At 52.4% G+C, this 23,161-nt stretch overlaps 1 protein-coding gene across 7 annotated transcripts; it reads right to left on the minus strand.

Annotated features, from left to right (window-relative positions):
* Nucleotides 1-54: 54 nt before the first annotated feature.
* Nucleotides 55-22,734, minus strand: LOC101922817 (ADAMTS-like protein 2). Of its 7 annotated transcripts, none has more exons than XM_055815661.1 (18): nt 22,332-22,728; nt 15,538-15,675; nt 13,323-13,398; nt 12,714-12,816; nt 11,589-11,734; nt 10,732-10,855; nt 8,881-8,961; nt 8,285-8,460; nt 7,678-7,993; nt 6,558-6,975; nt 5,613-5,719; nt 5,294-5,423; nt 4,759-4,972; nt 3,962-4,117; nt 3,410-3,580; nt 1,502-1,678; nt 687-831; nt 55-567 (listed from the first exon to the last, which is right to left on the minus strand). In XM_055815661.1, exons 1-18 carry the CDS (start codon nt 22,508-22,510, stop codon nt 449-451), a joined length of 2,976 nt encoding a protein of 991 aa, XP_055671636.1. In that variant the 5' UTR covers nt 22,511-22,728; the 3' UTR covers nt 55-448. The 7 variants fall into 7 exon arrangements, 6 of the variants coding, with proteins under 6 accessions (XP_055671636.1, XP_055671634.1, XP_055671633.1 ...); XM_055815659.1 differs by having other exon boundaries at nt 5,294-5,420; nt 7,570-7,993; nt 22,332-22,726; XM_055815658.1 differs by having other exon boundaries at nt 7,570-7,993; nt 22,332-22,726.
* Between the last annotated feature and the right edge of the window lie 427 nt (nt 22,735-23,161).

A 23,161-nucleotide genomic window follows, 5' to 3' on the forward strand; every position in this document is an offset into this window, starting at 1 on the left:
CCCTCCTCCTTTGCCTCTGGCCTAGGTACATGCATCCCCAAACCCCAATTTTATAGTTTAGTTCTTTATTGCGACACAGAATTTTTTGGTGTTTTGGAAATCGCCCTTGTAGTAGCAAAATCTGCAGGGCAGGGCAGAGAGACAGCTGCTGTCGTCTGCACACCACCACCTCCAACTAGAGCTCTTCAGAGATGATGGCAGCAGAAACAGGCTTTCCCAACTCACTTCTCAGTAGCTTTCTAGGAACTGATGGTTTGTCTTGTGTAAAATCCTCTTGGTGAAGAGGGAACAGTGATGACCAAGTCCTAGGACTCCTTCCTCGCTGAGCAGGCTGGTCTACAGGGACTGGCTCCACAGCCAAGCCAAGTGGGGTGGCTTCAAGTGGTAAAGTCTGGCTCGAGAAGGCTCTTGCCCCTGAACTTGGGAGGGAATTACGGCACGGCAGCAGTCAGGGTGACTTGAGCCGACATGACCAGCAGCAAGCCTTCCTGTAGTACCAGTGAGAGCACAGCTTTACTTTTAGCACCAGCACGCAGTTGGCCGTCGCTTTGTCTTCACAGTCTTCTTCTGGGGAACAGAAGCATCCATGGAAGGGGTTAAAAAGGACACGTGCTTCCCCAGCAGGTAGCTGGGCAGAGCAAAGGGCTCCCAAGGGCTCCTCTCCCTCCCTGCCCTCCCAGGCTCACCTGGTGCCTCTGTGGGGCACGGCTGGAGCTGGCACGTCTGCCTGGCTTCCGGCTTGGAAGTGGGGTCACAGCCCTGAGCCAGCGCTTCCCCCTGGTAACACTTCACCTCACGCAGCCGCACGCCAGTGCCACACGTCTTGCTGCACTATCAGCATCGAGAGAGAGAGGAAAGGGATCATGAGAGGCTTTTTTAAAAATTCTTCTATAGTTCCCAAGTTCTTTCCTCCAGTGAGGCCTGCCAGTCCCTGCTTTGGAGATTCTTGAGAAGGTCTGGGTCAAATCGCACACTGATCTCAAACTTGTGGTCTTTTTATTGCTGGAGCAGAGCCTCCACGAGCTGGGGGTTGGGGCAGAGCAAGGGAGCATTTCATCTCTTCAGTGCAACTCGGAATTGTTTTTGCTTTGAGTGCTGATGCTGTGACAGAAGATGCAAAAAATGGCTGCTGCGAGCCAGGCCCAGCTTCCCCTGTCCTCCCACTCCCTAAATGCTCTCCGGTTAAAACCAAAGGAAAGCAGGGAAAGACAGAACATTGACTCCTGGCAGAGGAGGGGGCAGGGCTGTATCCTGTAGGCCTGCAGTGTGGTGGGTGCTCTCGCTTGAAGCACTAATCCACATGCTATAAGGATTTTTCTAGCTTGTGTGTGCCAGTTCCTCCACCTGCTGCCTGGTCTGCAGAAGAGCAGAGCTCGTGGTCCCATCCAGACCTAACAAAGCCCTCAGCAGAACAGGCTGCTAGAAAGCCTCAGGTCCACCAACTCTACCAAGCAGGATTATGAGACCTCCTCTCTCCATTCCCCACCACTCCAAGCCCTACCTGAGACCAGGAGGTAGTGAACCATGTTGAACATGGCCTCCTGAAACAGGCAGCTTGTTCCTCAGGTTTCTGAGAGGCTTCACAGCGCTTCTCGGGGTACTCCCTGTACACACCATTCTCCAGGCCCGCACACAAGACGACCCGGGTCTTCATCCCTCGCCCACAGCTGGCATCACACTGGAAAGAGAACATAACAGCCAGGTAACAAACGATGCTCATCAGCTGCAGAGCTTCAAGTAAGATGGCATCCTGCTCACAAGCAAGCTGCTTAATGCCTGTGCTAGCATCAGCCTAACAGAGGCAGTGCTGCCCAGGTTACAGGAGCAATGAGTGTCTGCAAAGGAGCTGAAGTTCTTCGGGAGCGGGGACAGAAGATGGTAATTAGTGTTTAGCCAGCACCAAGGATGCTGAATTCACCTTGGCTGGCCTTGAGAGCAGCTACCACAAGGGACCTGGAGCAGCCAAAGTAAGACTACAAGAAGCTGTTTCTGTCTTATTTTACGTGTTATCTATGTTCTCAAAAACTACGTAGTATATCTACGTAGCAACCTACATCTCAGAGTACTGACAAACTGGTGGGCCCAAGGGGACCAAACTGGTGCACTGCAGGTGATTTGCATGGACGAGCACTGCTGAGCTCAGAGCTACGCGGGCTTAGCTGGGAGGACCCAGTCTCTCAGGACACCACCAAGAGAAGCAGCAGGAGGCAGGATCTGATTCTAGCTCAGCTCTGCTTCCTAATGTCCACAAAGGCAATTGACAGTTTGAGATTTCACTGCTTTGTACCCTTCTTCACCACGGCAGGGCCAGCACAGCTGGCTTGCATCCACCCTTAGTCATCCTGTGAACTCAGAGCTGATCAGCTGAGAGAACACAGCCAAGGCAAAGAAGCTGGCACACGTAAAGGTGGAGAGCTCAGCTGCTCTTTCAGAGTTCAGGTGAGTTTAATAGCCTGCACACAGCTGAAAAACTGCACTGCAGTGTTGTGTGTGACCCACACCACAGGCCAGAGCAGGAGAAGGTTATGGAACTGCCATAGGTCCCCAGGTTTAACCCCAGTGCTGGAAGGAGACTCAGCTGAATGTAGTCAACACTATAAAGGGTAGTACACTGAAAACAGAGGTTTAGCTATGGTTAGAGAGGAGAGGGCTTGGCTGGTTTTCTAAGGAACCTTCTTCCTTAGCGCTTTGTGAATCCATAGTTTGCTGAAGACTTTGAAGACAAAGCCCAAGCCCCACAACTGACTGGATGCTTTCTTCTGGGTGCTCTGGGATTTGGATCAGCTTCTATCTGGAAGCCTAAAGCCTCTAGGCCTTGAGCAGCGGAAGGAGAGTAAGCAGGCTGGCAGAGACTGTTTGGTAGAGCAGGGTACCTGGACCACGTTCGCTGGACTCCAAGTCCTGAGGCAAGTATACAGTTATGGGCTGGATGTGACTTCCAGGGCAGGGATCTGGGCTGTTGGTTCAGGTTTACCTCCAGCTATTATTTATTAGAAATTAAGCTGGTTTTGCTGAGTCTTTCCCTTTAACAGTGGGACCGAAACCTTGCAAGGGGTGAGTGCAGGTTCTGGACAAAGAGCTCTGCTGAGGTGTCTGTAGCTGCCAGCTGGGAGCCAGAGGTGGGACAGGAGGATGGTTTCCTTGGGACATTGGTGCCCTCCCACGGACGTCCCTGGGAAGGCAGCAAATGCCACAAACTTCGAGGTGACCTCCAGGGTATGGGCAGACAAGTGTGGGTATTCGTTACTCCATCCCCCTTTCTAAAAGGAGCTAGGACCGGGGTACAGCTCCGTGGCTGGAGGCTGCACCATACAACCTTGCTCTGTCAGGACAGCGAGGCTCCCACCATCTCCAGTGGGATGTAGGGTAGGAAGGAGGGCTGAGAACACAGCGCTGGGCTTGGCTTTACCTGGTCCCACTCTTGCTCCACCCAGTGTGCGGGGCAATTCTTGTCTCCACAGGGATGGACAGCCAGGGGCTTGGTGGCTGGGTCACACTGCGAGTTGGAGATCACCTTGCCCTCCAGGTTGCGACACGCGATGAAGCGGCTCATGCGTCCTTCACCACACGAACCTGAGCACTTGGAGGAATAAAGGGCTTTTAGACACATCAGAAAGGAGGAAGGCAGAGGACTCAGAATCAGTGGTGCTCGAAGACCTGAATCCAGAGCCTAAATCTGCCAGTGGGACCGATACTGGACCCCAGGGGTCTTTAGAGATACATTTGGTCAGGGACTTGCAGGTGCCCTGAGCTTCCCAGGTTGTTGAATGGAGCTCAGCTCACAGCTAACCAAAATTTACAGTACAGAGAAGCAAAAATAGAGATTATTCCAGTTTCTTTAGCTTAGCCTCTGCCAGAAGAAAATCAAAAGAGAGCACCAACATGACCGCTCATCTGCTCCCTCCTGCCAGCCTTGCACCCTGGCACTGGGCGCAAGGAGCAGCAGACCCCCTGGACTCACCGGGCCCCAGTCTGAAGCAGTCCAGTGGCGGTCGCAGGGTGGGCCTGTGCACGCCTTCTCACCGCTGGGCTTCCGCGACTCATCACAGAGCGGTGCTTCCACCGAGCAGCGCACCTCCCGCTTCATCGTCCCTTGCGTGCCACACCGGGCCGAGCACTGCAATGGGCATCCAGAGTCAGCGCTGGGGCTCGGAAGCCGAGAACAACGGGGACAAGCAAAGACGAGGGAGGCAGCTATGCCTCCTCCTGTTTTCCTCCTGCTGCACTAGGGAAAAGGGGAAAGGCCCCAGCAGGGACAGAAATAGGCGGGTCTGTCTCTGCTGCTTATTTACTTTGGGTCCTAGAGCTCCAGTGCTCTAAGATGCTGATGCCTGGACTACTGTTCAAAGTCACTGGGCCACTAGCCTAGTCCCAAGCAGGCTGTGGAAAGTCAATAAAAGGGATTTAGACTGGGGTTTAGGTTCTCTATCTCCACGCCACTGTTTTCCCATTCACCCTTTGTTAGCACCACAGAACCATCTAGATCCTCTGGAAGGAGGCAAAGCCTCTCACTGGCAGGGCTTTCATTTGGTCAATGTCCTGCTTGGGAGGTGACCTTAGAGAAAACGTTTTGCAATGGCCTTTGTCTGCTGAGCAGTGCCAGAACGGGGGAACCGTGGGTAAAGGCGGTCCCTGTTTCACCAGGATGCAGTTGGCCAGGGCCTTTCTTGGCGCCCAACATCTGCCAGCCACCTTCCCCCAGGCCCCAGCCCAGCCCTAGCTGCTTACCTGCATGAGCAAAGCTCCCCTGCTGCCTACCTCAGACCACTCGGAGAGCTCCCACTGGGGCCCACAGGCCTTGTTCTTGCAGGCTTTCTTCTCCATGGGCCTGGCCAACCCAGCTGCCTCACAGAGGTCATCGTAAACGGAGCTGTCAAAGCCTGGAGCCAGCATCTTCCAGCAGCGCACAGTGCGGTACTGATAGCCCTCACCACAGGTTCTGGAGCATTCGCTCCACCGGCTGGTCTCCCACCTCCACGAGCAGTCCCCAGGAGAGAGAAAGCACAAAGGAAAACCCAGGTAAGGGGGACAAGGGACACGGGGTGGCTGGGGAGTGCATGCATGCCTGGGAGTCCCTCAACCAGTAGCTGCTGCTATGAATCTGCTCATCGTGTATATGTCTGTTAAGGCGATGCTGGTCTCGAAAGCAGCTTTGCCCTTAGCAGGCAATTCAGACAGCAAATTCCTTCCACCGTTTTGCTTACAAGGCAATACAGGGGCTTAGCTGTTTAAGTGTATCTTCCAGCCCAGAAATATGTTGTCCCTGTGGACAGCTGATGTTGTTTCCACTCACCTAGGCTGGCAATCTCTCCCTGTGCAAAATTCGTGAGTAGGTTCTGGTCGGGTTAGGGCATCGCAGTAAGTTTCATCCACTTCCACCCCATCGTACCGGACACACATCGCATAGGAGGTACTGATACCTGCTGGGCAATCAAGACCCTCTCTTGGTCAGGCTCCATCAAATCCAAAAGCCTCCTCCCACCATGATTAAATTACTGGAGTGTTCACTACATCTGAAACTCTACCTGCCATTTAAAAAAAAATACCACTATTCTCTCTATCAACCGCCAAAAAGGACCTCACAATGGTCAGTCACTTGAAGCCAAACATACCTGAAGTGCACGTGGAGCTGCATGGGGCATAAGCTGAGACTTTCCACCGATACATGTCAGCCAAGCTGATGTCGTCATGGCCCACGGGGCTCACATCAAACTCATTGCTGTGGAAAAAGAAGGTGGCATGAGCTACATATGAAAAACTGCTGCAGACGTAACATACAGTGAAATTCCTCCTTGCTGACTTTGAAGATAGGAAGAAACCCAGCATTTGTCTATCTCCTCTACCTTGGGCAAGATGGATCACTGACGAACAGAGTGTAAAGCCTTGATCCGCCTCCTGAATTCAACTAGCAAGACCTTGATAGCTATGGATCAGCATCCCTCTGAGAGGAGGCATCATTCATAGTGAGTCTTGTGTATATTATGGTCTCTCAACCATCGCGGGTGACCTCAGCCTCAGTTCATACTATCACCTTGAGACGTACGATGTTAGGTTGGAAAGGGGAGCTCAAGCAAGGTCCCTCTTAGTATCATATAATGTCGTGGGGAGACTTCACATGTGGCTTGCCAGAAATGTTTAAAAGTTGGCCTTCAGTCTCCTGCCAAATGTTTACTCAAGTTACAGCAGCCTCAGAAGCTTATGTGCCCACAGGAATAGGACAGAAGGGGCATGATGTGGTGGTAAATGTGTGTTTATGACATGCTATGGACTCCTGACCTTTACAATCACATCGGTGTTGACCTCACGGGTCCTTCAGCCCCCATTTAAAAGGAACCCTTAGAGGCAGGGGGACCTGAAATACGTTCTGGGAGCTCAGTGTCAGGCCAGCTGTGACAATCAGTCTTTGGAGTAGAAACCACTGGTCAAGCATCTGCCATGGATAGACACTGGTGAATGGGGACATCAAGAACAGCAGTGAGGCTACCAGAGGACTGGCTTGACCCCCCCCCTCCCCAGCTAACCAATGCTCCTGTTTTGCCCAGGAAATCAAGTGCCACCTTTCAGTGCCAGGGGCTTGCAGAGGCTCTGCCTGGCTGATGTCCGCGGTTGGGCTGGCACCTAGCAGAGGGCTCTCCACAGATGCCATCATGCTGTAGTTGGCTGCTTCCCCCTGACTCCCAGCAAATGCCTCCACCTTCAAGTCCTCCAGTGAGTTCTTACGGGCCGGCGCTTTGTGGAGACCCTGTGGCCACCAGGCAGCTGTGGTCCATGGTCCTGCTGTGGAGTTCCTCGGGGCCAGCCTAGCTGCCAGGTGCTGCAGCTCCCTACAGAAGGCAGTGTTGTGCGGGTCTCGGTGGCACAGTCGCCTGAAAAGACGAAGCCTGGAGGATGCTATGCGGCTGTTCTCCGAGAGCTCAGATCTCCTCATGCTGTAGGGTACAGCTGTGCTGATGGAAATCTGATTGAACCTGAGAGCTGGAAGGAAAATACAGGGATGCTTTAATTATACCGGGTGGCTTATACTTCAGCTTGTGGTATTTATCAAAGCAAAAACCATTCAGCATTTGGCCTCAAAATCATAAATTGCCACCAGGGTGCACCAACCAACAGACCTTAACCATCCTGACCAACCTCACACACGCTGTCCATTGCTCAGGAGCTCCATTTAAGCTCAGGCCTCGGCTTTCAGTCCTGGCCTGAGCGATGTTGCAGGGGTACTTTGCTCCTGAATTGTTTGGCTTTTCCAAACAGACCTCAGATCTATCTTGTCACCTTGCTTTCACCTGATGGCCACAGGACTGTTGCGAGAACCTGCTGCTGTCACTGGCCTGCTTGCCAAGCTCGGGTGCTGTGGCACCACCCTGCCTGATCTGTATTGTGGCCACTCTCTCCCAGCTCCCTTTCTCTGACGGAGCTTCTGGCCCTTGCTGCTCCCTGACAGCCTCTACCCCACTATTTAACTCCCTCTCACCCACCCTGATGGTATAGCCACTTTACATTTCAAGACCAGCATGGGATGTCCGCTTTCAATGAATAAAACGGGACAGAAGGAAAAACAAAGCAACCAACCCAGCTCTGTTTCTCTACCAACTGCTGCTGCTTCCACCTCTTCTTCCTCTCCTGCTGTGTTTGCATCGTAGACCTGTCTTATCTGGAAGTCATACTTCTTCTCTTCACCTTGTTCCCAGCCCCAGTCCCGAGTTTGGCTGGTGGAGTTGGTCTGGAAGAAGTGCGGGTGACCAAAGCCTAAATCATCATGCCCTTCTCTTAGAGGAAGCTGTTCACTGGTGTCATCTGGTGACAGGGAGAGCCACGTGGCATTGAAGTCCTGGGCAGCTCTGGAGTTGGCTGGAACGGGATGGTTCTGGCTGGTCTCTGGTAGCTGATGATAGAGAGGTCTGCCTACAGCAGGGGCTACTGTTCGGAGAGATGGTGTCCGTGGTACAGTATAGTCATAAGTTATGTGTGGCATTTTCCCATTGAAGTTATAGTACTGGAGAAAACAGAGAAAGAAAAGAAAACTGTTTTTATTTTAAGGACATGTGTCTCCCAGAGACCTCTTCTAGCCACATTCATTTTGTGATGGATGTTAAGGTGACATCTTCATGAATCCAAGAGGAAACACCCCCACCCCCCCCCCCCAAGTCAATATCTGGATTCCTCAGCCACCTACAGACTCAGGTTTGGCTTGGGAATCAAGTTAATATTCCCTTTGTCTGAGGGAGGCTCACAACAATTTTGGGACAGGCAAGACAGGAAAGCCTAAAACTAGCTCCTCGCATACCATGGCATTCAGAGACTGGTTAGTGGGCCCGTGAGCTATGATATACTCCAGTCCATCTGAGTTCAGGCTCGAGGGCCGCCGGTACTTGAAGATCGTGCCAGCTACCCTGAAGTTCTGGGGGTTGTCAATGGCTGAGTTGCCGTTGAAGAAGAAATGCCCAGATTCATCTGCAAGTGCTTAAAAGAGAAAGAAAACTGATTAATGTGATGCTTGTGCAAAATACCGGGGCTGCACCGGCACCGAGAGGAAACAGCTCATGACTGAGGAAAGCCCAGTAGAAAAAGAACTGCAGGCCCTCCAGCATTCGTCTTCTGCGTCAGGTCAGAACAGCGATGTTCAATGCCTGCCGCTTTCATTTCCCTTGCCAACAAGAGAATAAATGTCTTTACAACAAGGACTGCCCATAGTGAGCTTGGTTTCCAAATGTCCCTCCTGCTGCTGGAGATGCAGTAGCCTTGGTTTATGGAGAGATTAAGTGCCCCTGTGCTACCCTGAAGGAAACATTCACAGACAGATCTCTCGCAGCACAGAGCTCTCCTCCCACCTCCCAGACAGCTGAACTGGGATGTCCACATCCAGCTGGTCCCTCTGCTTACCTAGGATGTTTTCTGTTTTCCTGCGCTCAATGATGAGGATGTCCGTGGCACCAGCAGGGATGTTGGTGATGAACACGTAACCTGAGGAACAGAACAGAGGGTGAGGAAACCCTGAGGCAGAATTAAAACGTCTGGGTAGGAAAAGCAGTTCGTGGGACGAGTGCGTATGTAGGAGGGCAGTGCTGCCCTTCAGGGGCAGGACACCAAGGACATAAAAGTACGTTGCACCACTCTGTGAGCTCTAATCCCAGCTGCCCTCTGAAGTCCCATTACAGATCACCATGACAGGTCTCTAAGGCTCAGTGAGCACTGCTGGGTTTGGAGTCAGGAAGGAACTGCACTAGTGTAACAGTCTGGCTTTAGATGTGTGGATGAATGTGCTCTTTCTGGCAAGAGCACACAAAAAGCTTAATAGTGATCAGGGCTGACGTTGAACAGAGGATGGGAGAGACCACCTGCAGCGCTGCATTCACCTCTGGGGCCCCTAACATGAGAAGGACATGGACCTGTTGAGGCAGGTCCAGGGGAGGCCACGAAGATGCTCAGGGGGCTGGAGCCCCCCTGCTATGGAGACGGGCTGGGAGAGCTGGGGTTGCTCGGCCTGGGGAAGCGAAGGCTCTGGGGAGACCTTCCAGCAGCACCAGTGCCTGGTGGGGCCGGCGGGGCAGCTGGGGACGGGCTTTTACACGGGCATGGAGTGATAGGACAAAGGGTAATGGTTTCAAGATGAAGGAGGGTAGATGTAGACTAGATACTAGTAAGAAATTCTTTACTGCGAGGGTGGCAAGACACTGGAAGGGGCTGCCCAGAGCAGCTGTGGGTGCCCCATCCCTGGAAGTGCTCAAGGCCAGGTTGGACGGGGCTTGGAGCAACATGGTCTAGTGGAAGGTGTCCCTGCCCACGGCAGGGGGCTGGAACTAGGTCATCTTTAAGGTCCCTTCCAACCCAAACCATTCTATGATTTGTGTACCACTGGTCCCCTCAGCTCCGGACTCAACAGAATTGGTCTCAGGTAGCATAAAAATTGACCTTTAAAGGGAGAGAAAATAAGCAGGCTCTTGAAGTTGTGTGGTTTGGCAGCTAGTCTTTCCTGCGAGAAATGCAGGTCTTGTCTGTTCTGTTAGATTTTAGGACTGAAACGGGAGGCCAGAACTGTACCTGTACTGCTAGAGGAGCTAGCACCATTAGACCTGCTCTGGAAAAGGACCTGAGTACTTTTCTAGTCTGGTGTCTGTAGAGAGTGAGGCAGACTAGTGAAACAACAACAGTGTAAAATGATGTTCTAAAATACCCTCAAACCACGGTTAATTAATTACTAATGAGCATACCACAGTCTATGCCTTCTGTGGGTGGAAAAATGGGCCATGAGGTTGCAAGGGATGAACTTAAGCCCAGTTTCAGAGGCACTGTCCCTCAGCTGTGCCAACCACAGGACTGGGGAAAGCAGGAGACTAAGTGCAGGCTGAAACAAACACTGTGACCCTCATCACAGGAGCTTAAGTTTCAAATGACCACATAGCACAAATAAAAGAAGATTCATTGATCTCTTCACATTATCTGAGGTGAGCAAGATGCCAAAATCAATAGGAACAAATAGATCCCCAGCTGCTTCCCATCATAAAACCGTGAAGGGAAACCTTACCAGCCTAATATACAGCACATCAAACCAATCTCCTGTGATGATTAAGTGAAAAGGGCAAAATACAGGCATTTAAGCAGGGGTGGCACTCTTCAGTCTTTTCCACCAAGCAGCTGGGAAACTCCTACCCGCATTCAAGCCAGTCACCCTTCATGCCAGCTGGTGGTAAGAAGTAGCAGGTGAAGTCTCCAGACTGTGGTAGCAGGGAGTACCTATCTGTGAGAGTGCCTTTCGGAAGCTGCCCGAGACACGGTGGCAAGTGCTGCCGTCCCCTCCACACACCCTGCATCTGTCCATCGTCCGGGGTGAGTACAGGCTCCCATCGCACCCAACCGGCTGCAAAGAATAAAACAAGAGAGGGTTTTCTGAGACCAGCTTATCTCCACAGGTCAGGGTCTTTTCAAGGAAATGCTACCATGCTCTCTTGATGAGGCTGGGGAGGGGAATGTAGGTTAGCTTGGAGTAGAGTAAGAAATGAATTCAACAGCAGCAGAAATCCACCTGTGTGACTTGTGACCACCTACACTGTGCCCCTGAACCTGGGGCAGGAGCTTGGGCGTGTAGGTGAATGGAGTAAGACTCAGGTAAGATGTTTTGGTTCCTCCTGTCTCCGTATTTGGGCCAATCGTTCTCACTGAAACGATGACATACAACATCACTTCCAGGAGATGCTGCATCAAAGGCAGGCCTTTCTGAGGCTGTAAGGCACCTCTTTGTAAAACTAGATACACCCACCCTTCATCCTGCCATATGAGGTGAAAAATGAGATCTAAGATTTCTTAATTTTTTCTTTAAATTGGATGACCATAAACAAATGTGGAATCCTAGTCTTCTCTGTGCTGGGAGGAAACTGCTGCCACTCAGTGGGAACATGTGGATGTATACAATTCCCTCTGTGTGAACCTCTCTGCTCTCCTCTAGCCTACAGGCATTCAAGACTGAATGTAATCACCCCATGCCAGGCCTCAGTTTCAATTCCTTGCTGGGACTCCTGGCCTTGTAATGCCCAGGAGGTCCAGTCACGCACTTACGCTCCCAGTTTCTGTACTGCTTCCTCCCACAGCCTCACCTCACACTTCCCATTGATGCAGACCCCTTGATAGGTCCTGTCCTTGCAGGAGGTACCATCCTGTGCTCGGGCCATCAGCTGCCTCTCTCCACTCCGGGTGGTGCATTGGAGGTCACATGGCTTGTTGGAGATACTGGTGTAGTCATCTAAATGGACAGAGGTGGAAAGTCACCAGGCAGATCAAAGTGCTCAGAGAAGGACAGCGAGGAAGGGGACTTTCCTCTTATCCATACTGATGGTTTGATGTCACATTGGATGCTCTTGTTGCTTGATGTGAGACCCCCAAGGCTAGTTTGTAGTAGTAAAGGGGTCATGGTATGAGGCTGCAGCTGGGGACCATGCCTAGCAGAAATACTTCCTGCTGGCAAACCCTCTTCCTTGCCGTACCCTCTCCCCTTTGCGATGCCATCCCCTGAGCCAGACATGGGAATCTGTGTCAGCAGATCCCAGGCCACACATAAACGTACAAGAGCAAGCAAGACCTGTAAGAGAGGCACTGACTGCGTGGGGCTGTGGCCAGCTACACCCCATTCAGCTGAGCAACTGAAGCTAGAGGTGCAGATGCTCTATGTCCCCTTGGCAGCTAATGGAAAGATAAAACCAGATGGGTCCAGAAAGAGGGTAGTATATTAGGTGAGCTCAATCTGGGCCTCAAGGGACAACTGGCAACCCAAGTGAAGCAATAATCTGTCTCGCCTGTGCAGGAAATGGATGGGCATCCTGTTCAGAACAACCCACCACCAACCCAGTGGGAAGCATGCTGGGTGAGAGAGGCAGCCAAAATGGTAGAAGGCACAAAGAGCGTGAACACCCACTCTGCCAAGATGACTGCTGGTTAGCCAAGACAACTCAGAGAAGCCTGTGTCCTGTCTGCCCACCAATGCTTGCTGATGTAGGATCCAAAACAGGAGCAATGTGGTGAGAGAGGAGGCCTGGCTGGGTGGAGCAGTTCTGTGAAGAGACAGGGAACGATTTCTCCAAAGCAGGGAGCATAGGGAAGCACTTCCAGACCAGCCAGGAGCATCCATCCCTTGTCCCCTGGGACCTTCCCCTTCTCCTGTGTCTGAGAAGATCCTGTGGGTGTTTTCTCACCCTGATCCCTTGTGTGAAGCTGTGAAAACCCACCTGGATAGAGAGGCATCCAGTGGTAGTAGCGCTTCCCAAAGGCTTTGGCATTGAAACTGGAGCACTGCTGCTGTTTGAAGCTTGCTGTGTTGGCTGGGCAGGGCTATGGAGGGAATAAATGTGATCAAAAGCTCCCTGTGTCACAGCCATGACTGTGACAGCTGCTTGTCCCTGCTGCATCCTTGGAGAATGAAAATGCATTGCCCACCCTGGAAGGAATCGGTGATGGACTCTGAGGTGCTGTAACACAGGTAGAAAGGCCAGGCCTCCATTGTCGGGGGCCTCTCAGACAGCTGTATTTAACAGTCCCACAAAAATTCCTTCCAGCAAAGGGAAAAGCGTACTGGAAAAACTTTGTCCCTGGTTCCACCCCAGAAAAAAAACATTTTTATATCCTTTTCCCCCACCTCTCAGTCTCAGAGAGTAGAGCCCATCTCCCATGTCTTCAAAGGCACACCATCAACCATGCCAGGAGCAGATCATACCCCTTGTCTGCACTCCTATGGACCAGTCACGCCCTGAGTGCTGGTGCTCTTGCAGCTCCAGGTGTGACCCCCTGAGTCCCACATCACCCAGTGAGGAGCAGTCAGTACTGGAAGTGGTTCTCACCTGCTGCTGGCACAGTTGGTAGTGTCTGGCTTGACCAACACACATGGTGGTGTTTGTTCCCTGGGGCATATGGAGCCTGCAAAGCAGAAAGAATGAGTTGGAGGTCGGTGAAGTACTAAGGTACTGAGATGACCAAGAAGCCAGGCCTGCCTTAAGGGGGAGAAGCAGGGCAGGCATTTTATCAGAGCAGAACTTTCTGAATCTACACTAGCCAACATCTCTGAAACGCATTTTCAGTGCTTTTAGGTGGACTGTGATTTCAGGCCGTTCTCATTTCAGGGCAGGTTGAGCAGGCAGGGACCAATTCCAGCATCGCCACCTCTGTCCCCCTTCATTTCTGAGCTCCAAAAGGGTTGATGTGACAAAAGGACAACAGACACTGATGATCCATCACTCCCATGGAAGTGCCCAGGATTTGCAGTGACCAGGGGAGTTGACTTTGGGATTCACTGTGCAGTAGGCAGACAGATGGCACCTCTCATGGAGGAGACATGGAGGAGACTGGCCACCTTAACAGATTAGCAGGAAAGGCTTGCTGCAGACACTGGACCAAAACCATGGGAATTTCTCAACACTTGATGCTTTAGCTCTGGCCATAGACAGAGGGAGAATGGCCAAGACCATAGATTAAGGGAATGTGGCCTGTGTAATGATGAGCAACAGACAATGTGTTAACAGTATTGGGAACTTAGGATGCACTGTGTAATTAAGAACCCCGCAGACATATTCAGTCTGGACTGGCTATAGATACTGCAGCTCCCGTCCAGAGCAATGCTCTACATGATGGAGGCAAAGCCTAAATTTTCACCAAAAGGCTTGAAAACTGCCACCTCTTTCAGCTGAAGCAGTGGCTGCCAGCAGACTCAGGCAGAAGTTGTTTCATGGGCATACCTGGCTCACACTTAAGCTGTTCTCCTTAAAGCTCCAAACCCTTTTGGCTGGATTTTACATTGGGCTTTTTTTAAAAAATTCAGACTTGATCCCTGGAGTAAAACGCCACAGCAAAGCCCTCCCCTCTCCGGCTGTGGAGTCAAGGGTACAGCAGATGCCAGATGGAGAGAAAAAGGGCTCCCTCCCACCCTCCATTTCCCACTGCTTTCCCATGATGGCCACAGGATGCTGGGGAGGAGGAGTAGCAGAGACATTGGCAAGCCCAGTTAGCAGGGAGGCCACATCCAGACGGAAGGTACCACTGCACATCTGAACCCTCACCACGCTGTCAACCAGCCCACATAAAAGAAGTTTTTCTTCTGCAGGAAAGAGAGCAGGTTGGGGGCCCTGGCTTGAGCCTCCTCCGCTCAGGAGTGCATTCACGCAGAAGAGAAAGAGGCCGAGTGTGGGGGGCAGTGTGGGGTGGGCAGCCCCCGTGGGCTTGCTGTGCTGCAGGATGCCGGCTCTCATTAACATTTCAGGAGCCTGGAGTAGCTGGTTAGTGAGGTGCTAGAGGAGGAGGAGGAGGGCTTGGTGGCAAGGTGACCTGGAGGGGACAGTGGGAGTTCAGGCAGCTGAAGTTCCCCAGCTCTCCCCACGCCCACAAAGCCAGTCCAACTGATACCAGGACTGTAGCAGCTGTAGGGGACAAATGTAGCTGTAGGGGACAAATGGAGATGCTGTCAGGTGACAGCCAAATAAATGACAGAGGGAAAAAAACTTGCAAGCTCTGCAGGGAATAAAGAGGAGAAATTGCTGAGACGTAGCTGAGCTGGCTGCTGCCAGGCGTAAATCAAGTCCCCGTAAGGTGTCTGGGAATAGGTACCCACATCCGTAGCACAGGAACTGGCTACAAATCAGGGTTAGGTTGGTCAGAGCAGCGACAGTTAAGTGAGGGTTTGTGAAGGAAAGGGGAAGAGGAGCAGAGCTAGCCTTCTCCAGCCCATGACCCTGTCACCTTCAAGACTCCTACAGACCCCAAGAGAGGACCAACCCCTTGCTCCCCATCAGATGAGCCCGGCTGAGTGGGTGACATGTTGAGGGGCCCTGTCGCCTGCCCCCTGCAGCATGCTCCTCCCTCGTCAGCCCTCCCCACCACCACCACCGCTTGCTCACCGCCAAACCTGTGGGCAACAGCCACCTTCCTTTCCAAAGGGCCACAGAAAAGGGAACCGCTGACCCTGCAAACCCTGAAGGTTCGGCCCCAAAACGCAGGCTGGGGACACCTCGTTTGCCCTCTGCCACTTAAGATCTGGCCAAGGGCTCAGGCTGGGACACAACTCACCTCTGTCGCAAACAGTGCCTCTCCCGGGACATCACACCTCCCCCGCAGGACCGGGAGCAGGTGGACCAGGAGCTCCACTCTCCCCACCACTTGGTGACTTCTTCATCCCAGGGGCCAGCTCCATCTGCTGCCTCACTACTGTCCTGACAGAAACAGAGCATGGTTAGCTGGAGAACCTGGCTCCTCCCCACCCCAGGCAGAGAAAGGCCTTCCAAAGGCAGCTCCCCCAAGGACCATGTCACCTGGATGCCTTCTAAATGGGCAGCTCTAGGACAACTGTGGCAGGATAAGGTCCCTATGACTCAAAATTCAAAATTCTCTCCAAGACTAGGTTATGCATGGGAAGAAGGGTGCCTCTGGGATCTTGTGACAGAGAAGGGCTGTTGGGTTGGACATGTGTGACAGTAGCGCCGGCTGCAGCCTGACCCCACAGCATCGCTCCCAGCCTGGGTCGGACAGGGCAGCAGCTCACAGCTCATTGCCATCCCTGCCTGGGACGGACACACGGTGAGGAGAGAAGAGGAAAAGCTGCAGCGCTTGGCCGTTCGGAGGCCTGCCTGCAGGGAAGCTGGGGGTACACATCTGTCACTTCACTGGAACTGCATTTCAACGAATAAACTTTTCTTTGTGACCATATCAGCTCAGATCCAAGCTCCTCACTCTCCAATCCTCACAAAAGTAATTTTCAAGGGTGCTTCAGAACCAGAGCCTCCTGCAGTTGTTGTTGTCCCCTCTCCCCATGCATCCCACTATGCTCCAAGGAGGATTGCTCCCTCTCCCAGCATGCCTTGCTGGGGCTGAGCCTTTAAATTTGACAAACCTGAGTTCTTCTGGCCCCAGTGTGGTCACTGCAGCAGGCTGCTGTCGGCTGTGCCTCCACAATTCCCAGCAGGTAAGGGATTCTGTGTTTTAGCTGGGTTGTTGGGTTTTTTCTTTCAATATTTTCCCATTTAGTGTCCAATGGCCTGAAAGCTCCCAGGGACTTTGGCAAACTAGCCAGTGCAGGAACTAACTTGCTGTTTACTGAAATACAGCTGTGAGTAGCATTGAATGCAGCAATGAGTTTAACACAGGACAGTGACTAGAAGCTAGATATGCTGACAGCGCTTCAGTTCTAGTAGAAGAAAATAAGTAATTTTTATGTGTGTGAAGTCTGCTATGTTAAAGTAAGGGCTCAGGGAAGTTTTATCTGTGCTATTATTAGCAAAACATGCTAGTTTGTGGCAGTGGCTGATAGTCCTGTTGCAAAGAACTGGTCTGCAAAGCCTAACTGATGGATCTGAGAGAAAACTCAGCAGGGATTGCTCATCACTAAATGTGCTCTGTTCACTTTTTCGGTTGACTGTCCCTTGGCTTTATGCTTTTTCACGGTGGTGTAATAAAGCCAAAGCGTTCTTAATCTTGTGTAATTCCTGCCTGAGAACTTGTTGTTTCTACAGCATCTGCCAAAAGAACATCCACTGGGCAAAGGAGATGCAGCTGGTTTTATGCAAATGTTTTTAACTTGTAAATCAGTGTGGTTGAAATGCACATAATGCCTCTTCTTGGTGATAGCCAGGCCATGTTGAAAGTAACCTACCCTGCTGCAAAAAAGCACCATGTTACCTGGTGCTTTACTCTCTAGTGATTACAGTAGTTAATTTTGAAAACAATACAACAAAACTTTTTGTTGTACTTTAGGTTCTGGCTGGAGCTGACTTGCCTGACAGGGAGAAAATGCTGCAGCCAGCAGCTCAGTTGCTCAAGTGAAAAACAAAATTTAAAATAAACAGACATGTTTTCAAAAATACCTCCTCCTCTTCTTCCAAGATCATCCTATTTCTTGTTAGAATTTTTGTCTGCCTGTATAATTATCAGACTGTAAATGGAAATGCTGGCTATGCAGCTTCTGCATTTACAAAGGAAAGAAACCAAAGGCCTCTTATTGTACGTATTTTCCACTAAAATCTTCTGTGACCCCTTCTGTGCTTCTCTGTGATAAGCATCTCAAGGCCTGTGGAGACAGAGCTCTTCACAACTGTGGGCAAGGGGCATGACAATGATTTATCCAGTGCCTGTTCGGAGAGCTCAGCACAATGCAGATTCTTGCATGGCTGGGGTAATAATCAAAGCTGGTGTCTTATCAGACAGAGTAATTAGTTATACCAGGCACATGGACTGCCTGGAGGGAAGGCATGTGGACCAAAAGCTGCAGTATTTACATAGCTTTTTCCCCAGGTAGCAATAAAAATCTGTGTATATGTAACCCACAAGATAGTTCTGCTCCAGAGATCTTACAATTCAAATAGCTGAGACTGGGCAGAAGGGAAACGGGTGAAGGGGAGTGAAATAGCCTGTTCTACCGACCTACCCCTGGACATGGAAAAGACTGTGTGTGTTTGGAATGGTAGAAAGTTGCAGGCTCCTTTTCAGGGTTACTGCTCTAGGGAGTTTTGCCTGGACGTAAGGAGACTTGGCATGTGGTGGCAGAGCTGAGGTCTGGGGAAGATCAGCATCTCTGCCTTTGTGCGTCTCTTTCTTATGATTAGAACAGGATCCGTTCCTCTCTGCACTGTGACTTTCAGGAATGACAGGAGCCCAAATGAGGATTTATTGAAGGATGCTAGTCAAAGAGACTTTTTTTAAAAAAACATAAAATGTGTTCCCCTATATCCATAAGCCCTGTTCCTGCTTCCTCTCTGCACTGAAGGAATCAATCACTTTTTAAGTAGATTGATTTGGCGCTCAGGTTTTCCATGACCAAGCTCCCTTGCCAGTCCTTGCCTAGGAGCATTTATTTTCTTGTGTAAGCAAGGACAACACTGAGCCGTCCCCTTGGCCAGTGAGACTTAAAGCATGACTGCATCCAAGTCCTAGGCCTGGCGACGTGGAGGGGGAACTTCAGGTATCTAGAGCTGGGGCATCTGATTCCAATCTGTGCTGAATTTATTATATTGTCAGAAATAAATCTGCATTAACCATGACACACAAATGGTTCTTGTTTTTAATTTGAGATACTTGCATTTTCCAGATAATAAGGACTGTAGGAAAGGCTCCAGATTAGATTAGCTCCTAGTTTTTACCAAGCCCCTCTGCAAATCTCAAGAGTTATCTTCTGACCGAGTGAATCTTCCCTGCCCCCTCCTTGCAGAGGAAATCAAAGGGGCTTTACAAAAACTATTTTACACTTTCCTGGTTATAGGAGCTGCTGGAGCTGCTCTTATTTGTGCTCTGCTGCAGAATCACAGAAACAGGGCAGGCTAGAAATGCACATAGGCCCAGACTTTATAATGCTGGTTCTGCCTGGGCTTGGATGAGGGCTCTACTTAAAGGAGGTAAGAGGATCAGGCACAATTCCTTAGGTGATGAGGAATATGAGGCCTAAAACTTACATCCTTAGAATAGACCATACTCCAGTTCAGCCAGGTGCTCTCCACAAGAATCTCCCCCGAGGCATCTGTGGCTTGGCACAGGGTGATTATGTAGCTGCAGCTCTTCCTCTCTGAAGCTAACCAGGTTATTCCTGTGCCTCTACAACTGAGTAGGTGAGGGTTGCCCTCCCCTCCCCTTGTTGGAGGGGCCAGAGCTTTGAACCCCAACCTGCAGGGAACTTTTCAAGGATAAAATATCTGTCTCCAGATCTGTCAATATGAATGACAGAAAAATCAGTCTCTAAGCCAGCATCACTGAAAGCTTTTTCTGTCTAACCCAAGACCCAGCAGCTGCCTCCCCTCTCCCCCCTGCCAAACAAAGGCTGCCACAAACAAAATGCTTCAGCCCTGCAAAGAAGGGGGGGGCCTGGACTGACATCCTATCGGATTTCCAGGCGGTCTTTCTGAAGAGCTGAAAGGGATAAAATAAATTCTCCGCTGACTCGCTGTCATGCTCTGGATCAGCTCTGAGCTATGCTGGGTTTCCCAGAAACCTGGGAATAACTGCAATTACTGTGTCAGTGGCTCAGCCTCCTGCGTTGCTTATTGTTGTGCCTAATCTCGAGATTCATTAGAGCCTGGGTTCTGGAAAAAAGCTGTCTGGGAAGAGAGACCACAAACATGCCTGTCTAGTTCCCTTAATAGAGGAGCTTGTGGGGGTTGGGGGTAGGGGAGGCTCTTGTTGCAGCCTGGCATGCCTTAAGGGCTGGCCCACCACTGAAGGGCACAGTAGCTGTTATAAACTGTTCTGCTCGACCCTCTCTGAGCTTGTAAGACTACTAGAAATGGCAGCTGAAAATGAAATAAATTCTTTACAGATCTTTTCCGAGGCCATTAACTGCATGTCCTCTACCAAAAATTTCCACAATCCCTTTGCTTAAGGGCTTCTTTCCATACTACTTACTGAAATACTAAGTAGGTTCAGATGTCTTAATGCCTGGAATGGATGTCAGATTGTTATCTGGAAATGAATGACCACGCTCAGCTCCCCTGGTTTGGACACCCCATGTCATTCTCTAACTAAAGCTGTGGTGACAGACTTTATCACAGCCCTGAAAAAAAACAGTAGCATTTGCAATGATGTCCCGATGTTTTACAAAAGAATTGGTGTTTGTGTAAAGCTATTTCTCACCCTGTCATTGTTTTATCCTGTTTGGGTAGTCTAGATAGTTTGTATGACAGATTCAATGCTGGAAGCAGACAAACCCCCAAATTTTCCTTGGAAAAGTCAAAACAAGGTATTTGAGGAGTCTTCTGTGAGGGGAAGGTATCCTGAGGTAAAATGAGCAATACAGAATAATTTTTATGGGATCAGGAAGAACATTAATCTGAGGAGAAGTGGTAGTTTGCTAAATATGTGATATTGCAGCAGATAAGTAACAGAAATCTGAACATATAATGAGGTGCAGATGAGAAGCAAATTAGAAAACCAGTGAACAGAAGCCAGTGGAGAACTATCAAGCACTGTTCATCATCCTGCTGTGACAGAAAGCTCACAGGCAAGTGCTGTATGTCATTACAAAACACTTCATCCAAGCCAGTTAGGTCATTCCCTTCAAGTGGGATTAACACTTGAAGGCAAGCTGGTTGAAAGGATGGAAATCTGTGAAGGGGTAGAAGGGAGTAACAGGCGGTGTGCATGACAGGCATGTCTACCATCAGGTTTTTCAGAGGCACTGAATGCAGTTAGTCCCACGTAGGAAGGTATTTGCTTACCCCTTCTAAGTACTGAGGCTTTCTATGACACTTTGTATAATCGTGTTGTATATAGAAAACGGGACAGTAAGAGGAACTGCAGGTTAATCCCCCAATGACCATTCTGTGCGCTGTCTTACACCAGAGATACCAATCAATAGGAGCAACACAACTTGCACTACTCAATCCTTGATCAGAGTGCTCTGCAGGGATCTCCTGGAGCGCGGGAGTCCTCAGGGCAGACCTGGCAACAGTGCTGGTGTAGCTTTGTCCTGGGGAGGGCTGAGCAGCCCTCCTCCCAGCCCCGGATGCCCTCGACTTAGGCGCTGTATAAACACAGTTGCTAGGGGTAGGGAGAACCGCCAGCAGCCAGGGCTTGTGTACACATGTTGATGAAGGAGTCCATCCAGGTCAGCCCTATGCGAAGGACTTCACATCCGTTTAGCCTGACCTGGCTTGCTCTACCTGAAGCTTCTCTCCGACTTATCCCTACAGTTAAGGGGTAAACAGAACAGGCAGCAGAAGCACGTGAAGGTAAAAACCAAGTGAAAATGGGACACTTGAGCTTTAAACTTAAGACAACCCCAGAACAGGAGCTGCTGCTGCTCCTCAAACCTGGGTCATCTGCCATAAATCTGTGGTGTCTGGTCTTCTCAGTGTTTAAGATGGCTCATGTGAGATTTCTTCACCCCAGCCACGGGGAATCTGGGGTGGGAAACACAACCCAAACCCCTCTTCCTTTAGCAGGGCTGAATCTCTTTAGCCGCAAAGAAATCCGGCTGGGTTCCCCTCGGGGAAACAGAGCACGGAGCCACAAAGCACACAGTGACCCGTGAAGGCAGGGGCACAGCCGGTGCCCTGCGAGCTGGGATTTCTGCCTCCCCTGCCACAATATGGGGGGTGATTCTCCCATTCCAGGCCTTGGGAAAGGAAAGGGGGCTGGCGGAGGGGCTTTGGTGCTGCTGCGGAACAAGTGCCGTGAGGAGGGCCAGGCTGTGGAGGGCCTTTGTGGAGATATCTTCATCTCTTCAAGCAGAGATGAGGGGAGTGTGGGGCACCCCACAGCTCGTGGAGAAAGCAGCTGCCCAAACCCACGCCTGGGGTGGCGGGAGGGAGAGGGAAGAAGGAAATCTGTTTGTTTTCAGTCCTAAACTGGGGTCAGCCCTCTGGTAGGGATGGACGTGGGGGGCACACTGGGGCGAACCCCCAGCCAGGAAAGGCCCTGCTCCCCCACGGCCCTTCTGGTGATGCCGGACAGCCCCCCCAAGCACCCTCACCCCCCACCCCCCGGCCTTTTGTCGTGCCAGGCCGCCGGGGAGCGGGCACAGCGCCTGGTCCTCGGGGCACACGTGTGGGACGCTGGGCAAAACCCCCCACTCCAGCACCTCACGACTGAAGGGGGGGGGGGGGGGGGCGACAGCGGGGGGACCCCCACGTCCTGGCTACCCCCTGCAGGAACCAGAACCCTGCAGGGCCAGGGGGGGCGAGGGGCCGCCACTCCCCTGAGGCGACCACCCGCTCCCTGGGCCGGGCCGCCCTGCCCCGGTGCAGGCCCGGGGGGGCAGCGACCGGCCCCGCCGGCTCGGGGCGCCCCTTCTGGCCCCGGCCCCACCGCGGCGCCCTGAAGGGAGGGAAGGGGGGGGGGAGAGGGGAGGCTCCGCCGCCGCGGGCCCACCCGCCGCCGCTTACCTTAGCGCCGAGGGGGGCGGCGGCGGCGCTGAGGAGCAGGAGGAGGAGGCGGAGGCAGCGGGGAGCGGCGGCCATGCCGCGCTGCTGCTGCAGCCGCCGCGGAGGAGGCGGCGAGGCGGCGCGGCGGCCCACCAGCGGCGGGTAGCAGGAGCAGCCGCCGCCGGAGCGCGGCCCGGCATGGCTGAGGGAGTTAATGACTTTACAACCTGCCGGGTGGCGGGCGGCGACCCGCGGCGCGGCCGTTCGGCGGGGGCTGGGGCGGGGAGGGGGGGGGGCGGGCGCGCCTCAGGCCCCGCCGCCCCGGGGCTCGGCCCCGCGTCCCGCCCGCGAGCTGTGTGGGGCCGGGCGGGCTGCGCCTGCCCCCTCGCACCGCCCTGCCTGCGGCCGCCGCCGCCCGGCCCTTCCCCAGCCGCTCTCGCCACCCTAAGCGGCTCTTACGGAGCCCCCCAGGGGGCGGCGGCGGGAGGCGGCGAGCGGGCCCGCGGGCTGCCCCCCTCCCACACCCGCAAACCCCGGGCTGCCCCGCCAGGCCCTCCGGCTGCTCCCTGCTGCACAAAGGCCGCTTGCTGCCATCTTCCCTGCCATTCCCGGGCGAGCTCTGTGTCTCGGTGCACACCTTTGGGGCAGAGGGGCTCCGGGACGGGGGGCAGCTGGCGCTGGGAGAGCTGCTCCGGCTGGCACCACGGGCAGCCGTGCCCGTGCCATGAGCAAGCCCCATGGCCTGGCCTGGCCTGGCCCGTCCTGGTGGAGGACATGTTTGCGCAGAGGCCGTGCTCCCTTAGGTCACGCACCAAAGCCCGAGCCGCCTGGGAATGTTGTTCTCGGCCGGC

The sequence above is a fragment of the Falco peregrinus genome, chromosome 10 (assembly GCF_023634155.1).
Source record: "Falco peregrinus isolate bFalPer1 chromosome 10, bFalPer1.pri, whole genome shotgun sequence".
Lineage (NCBI taxonomy): Eukaryota > Metazoa > Chordata > Aves > Falconiformes > Falconidae > Falco > Falco peregrinus.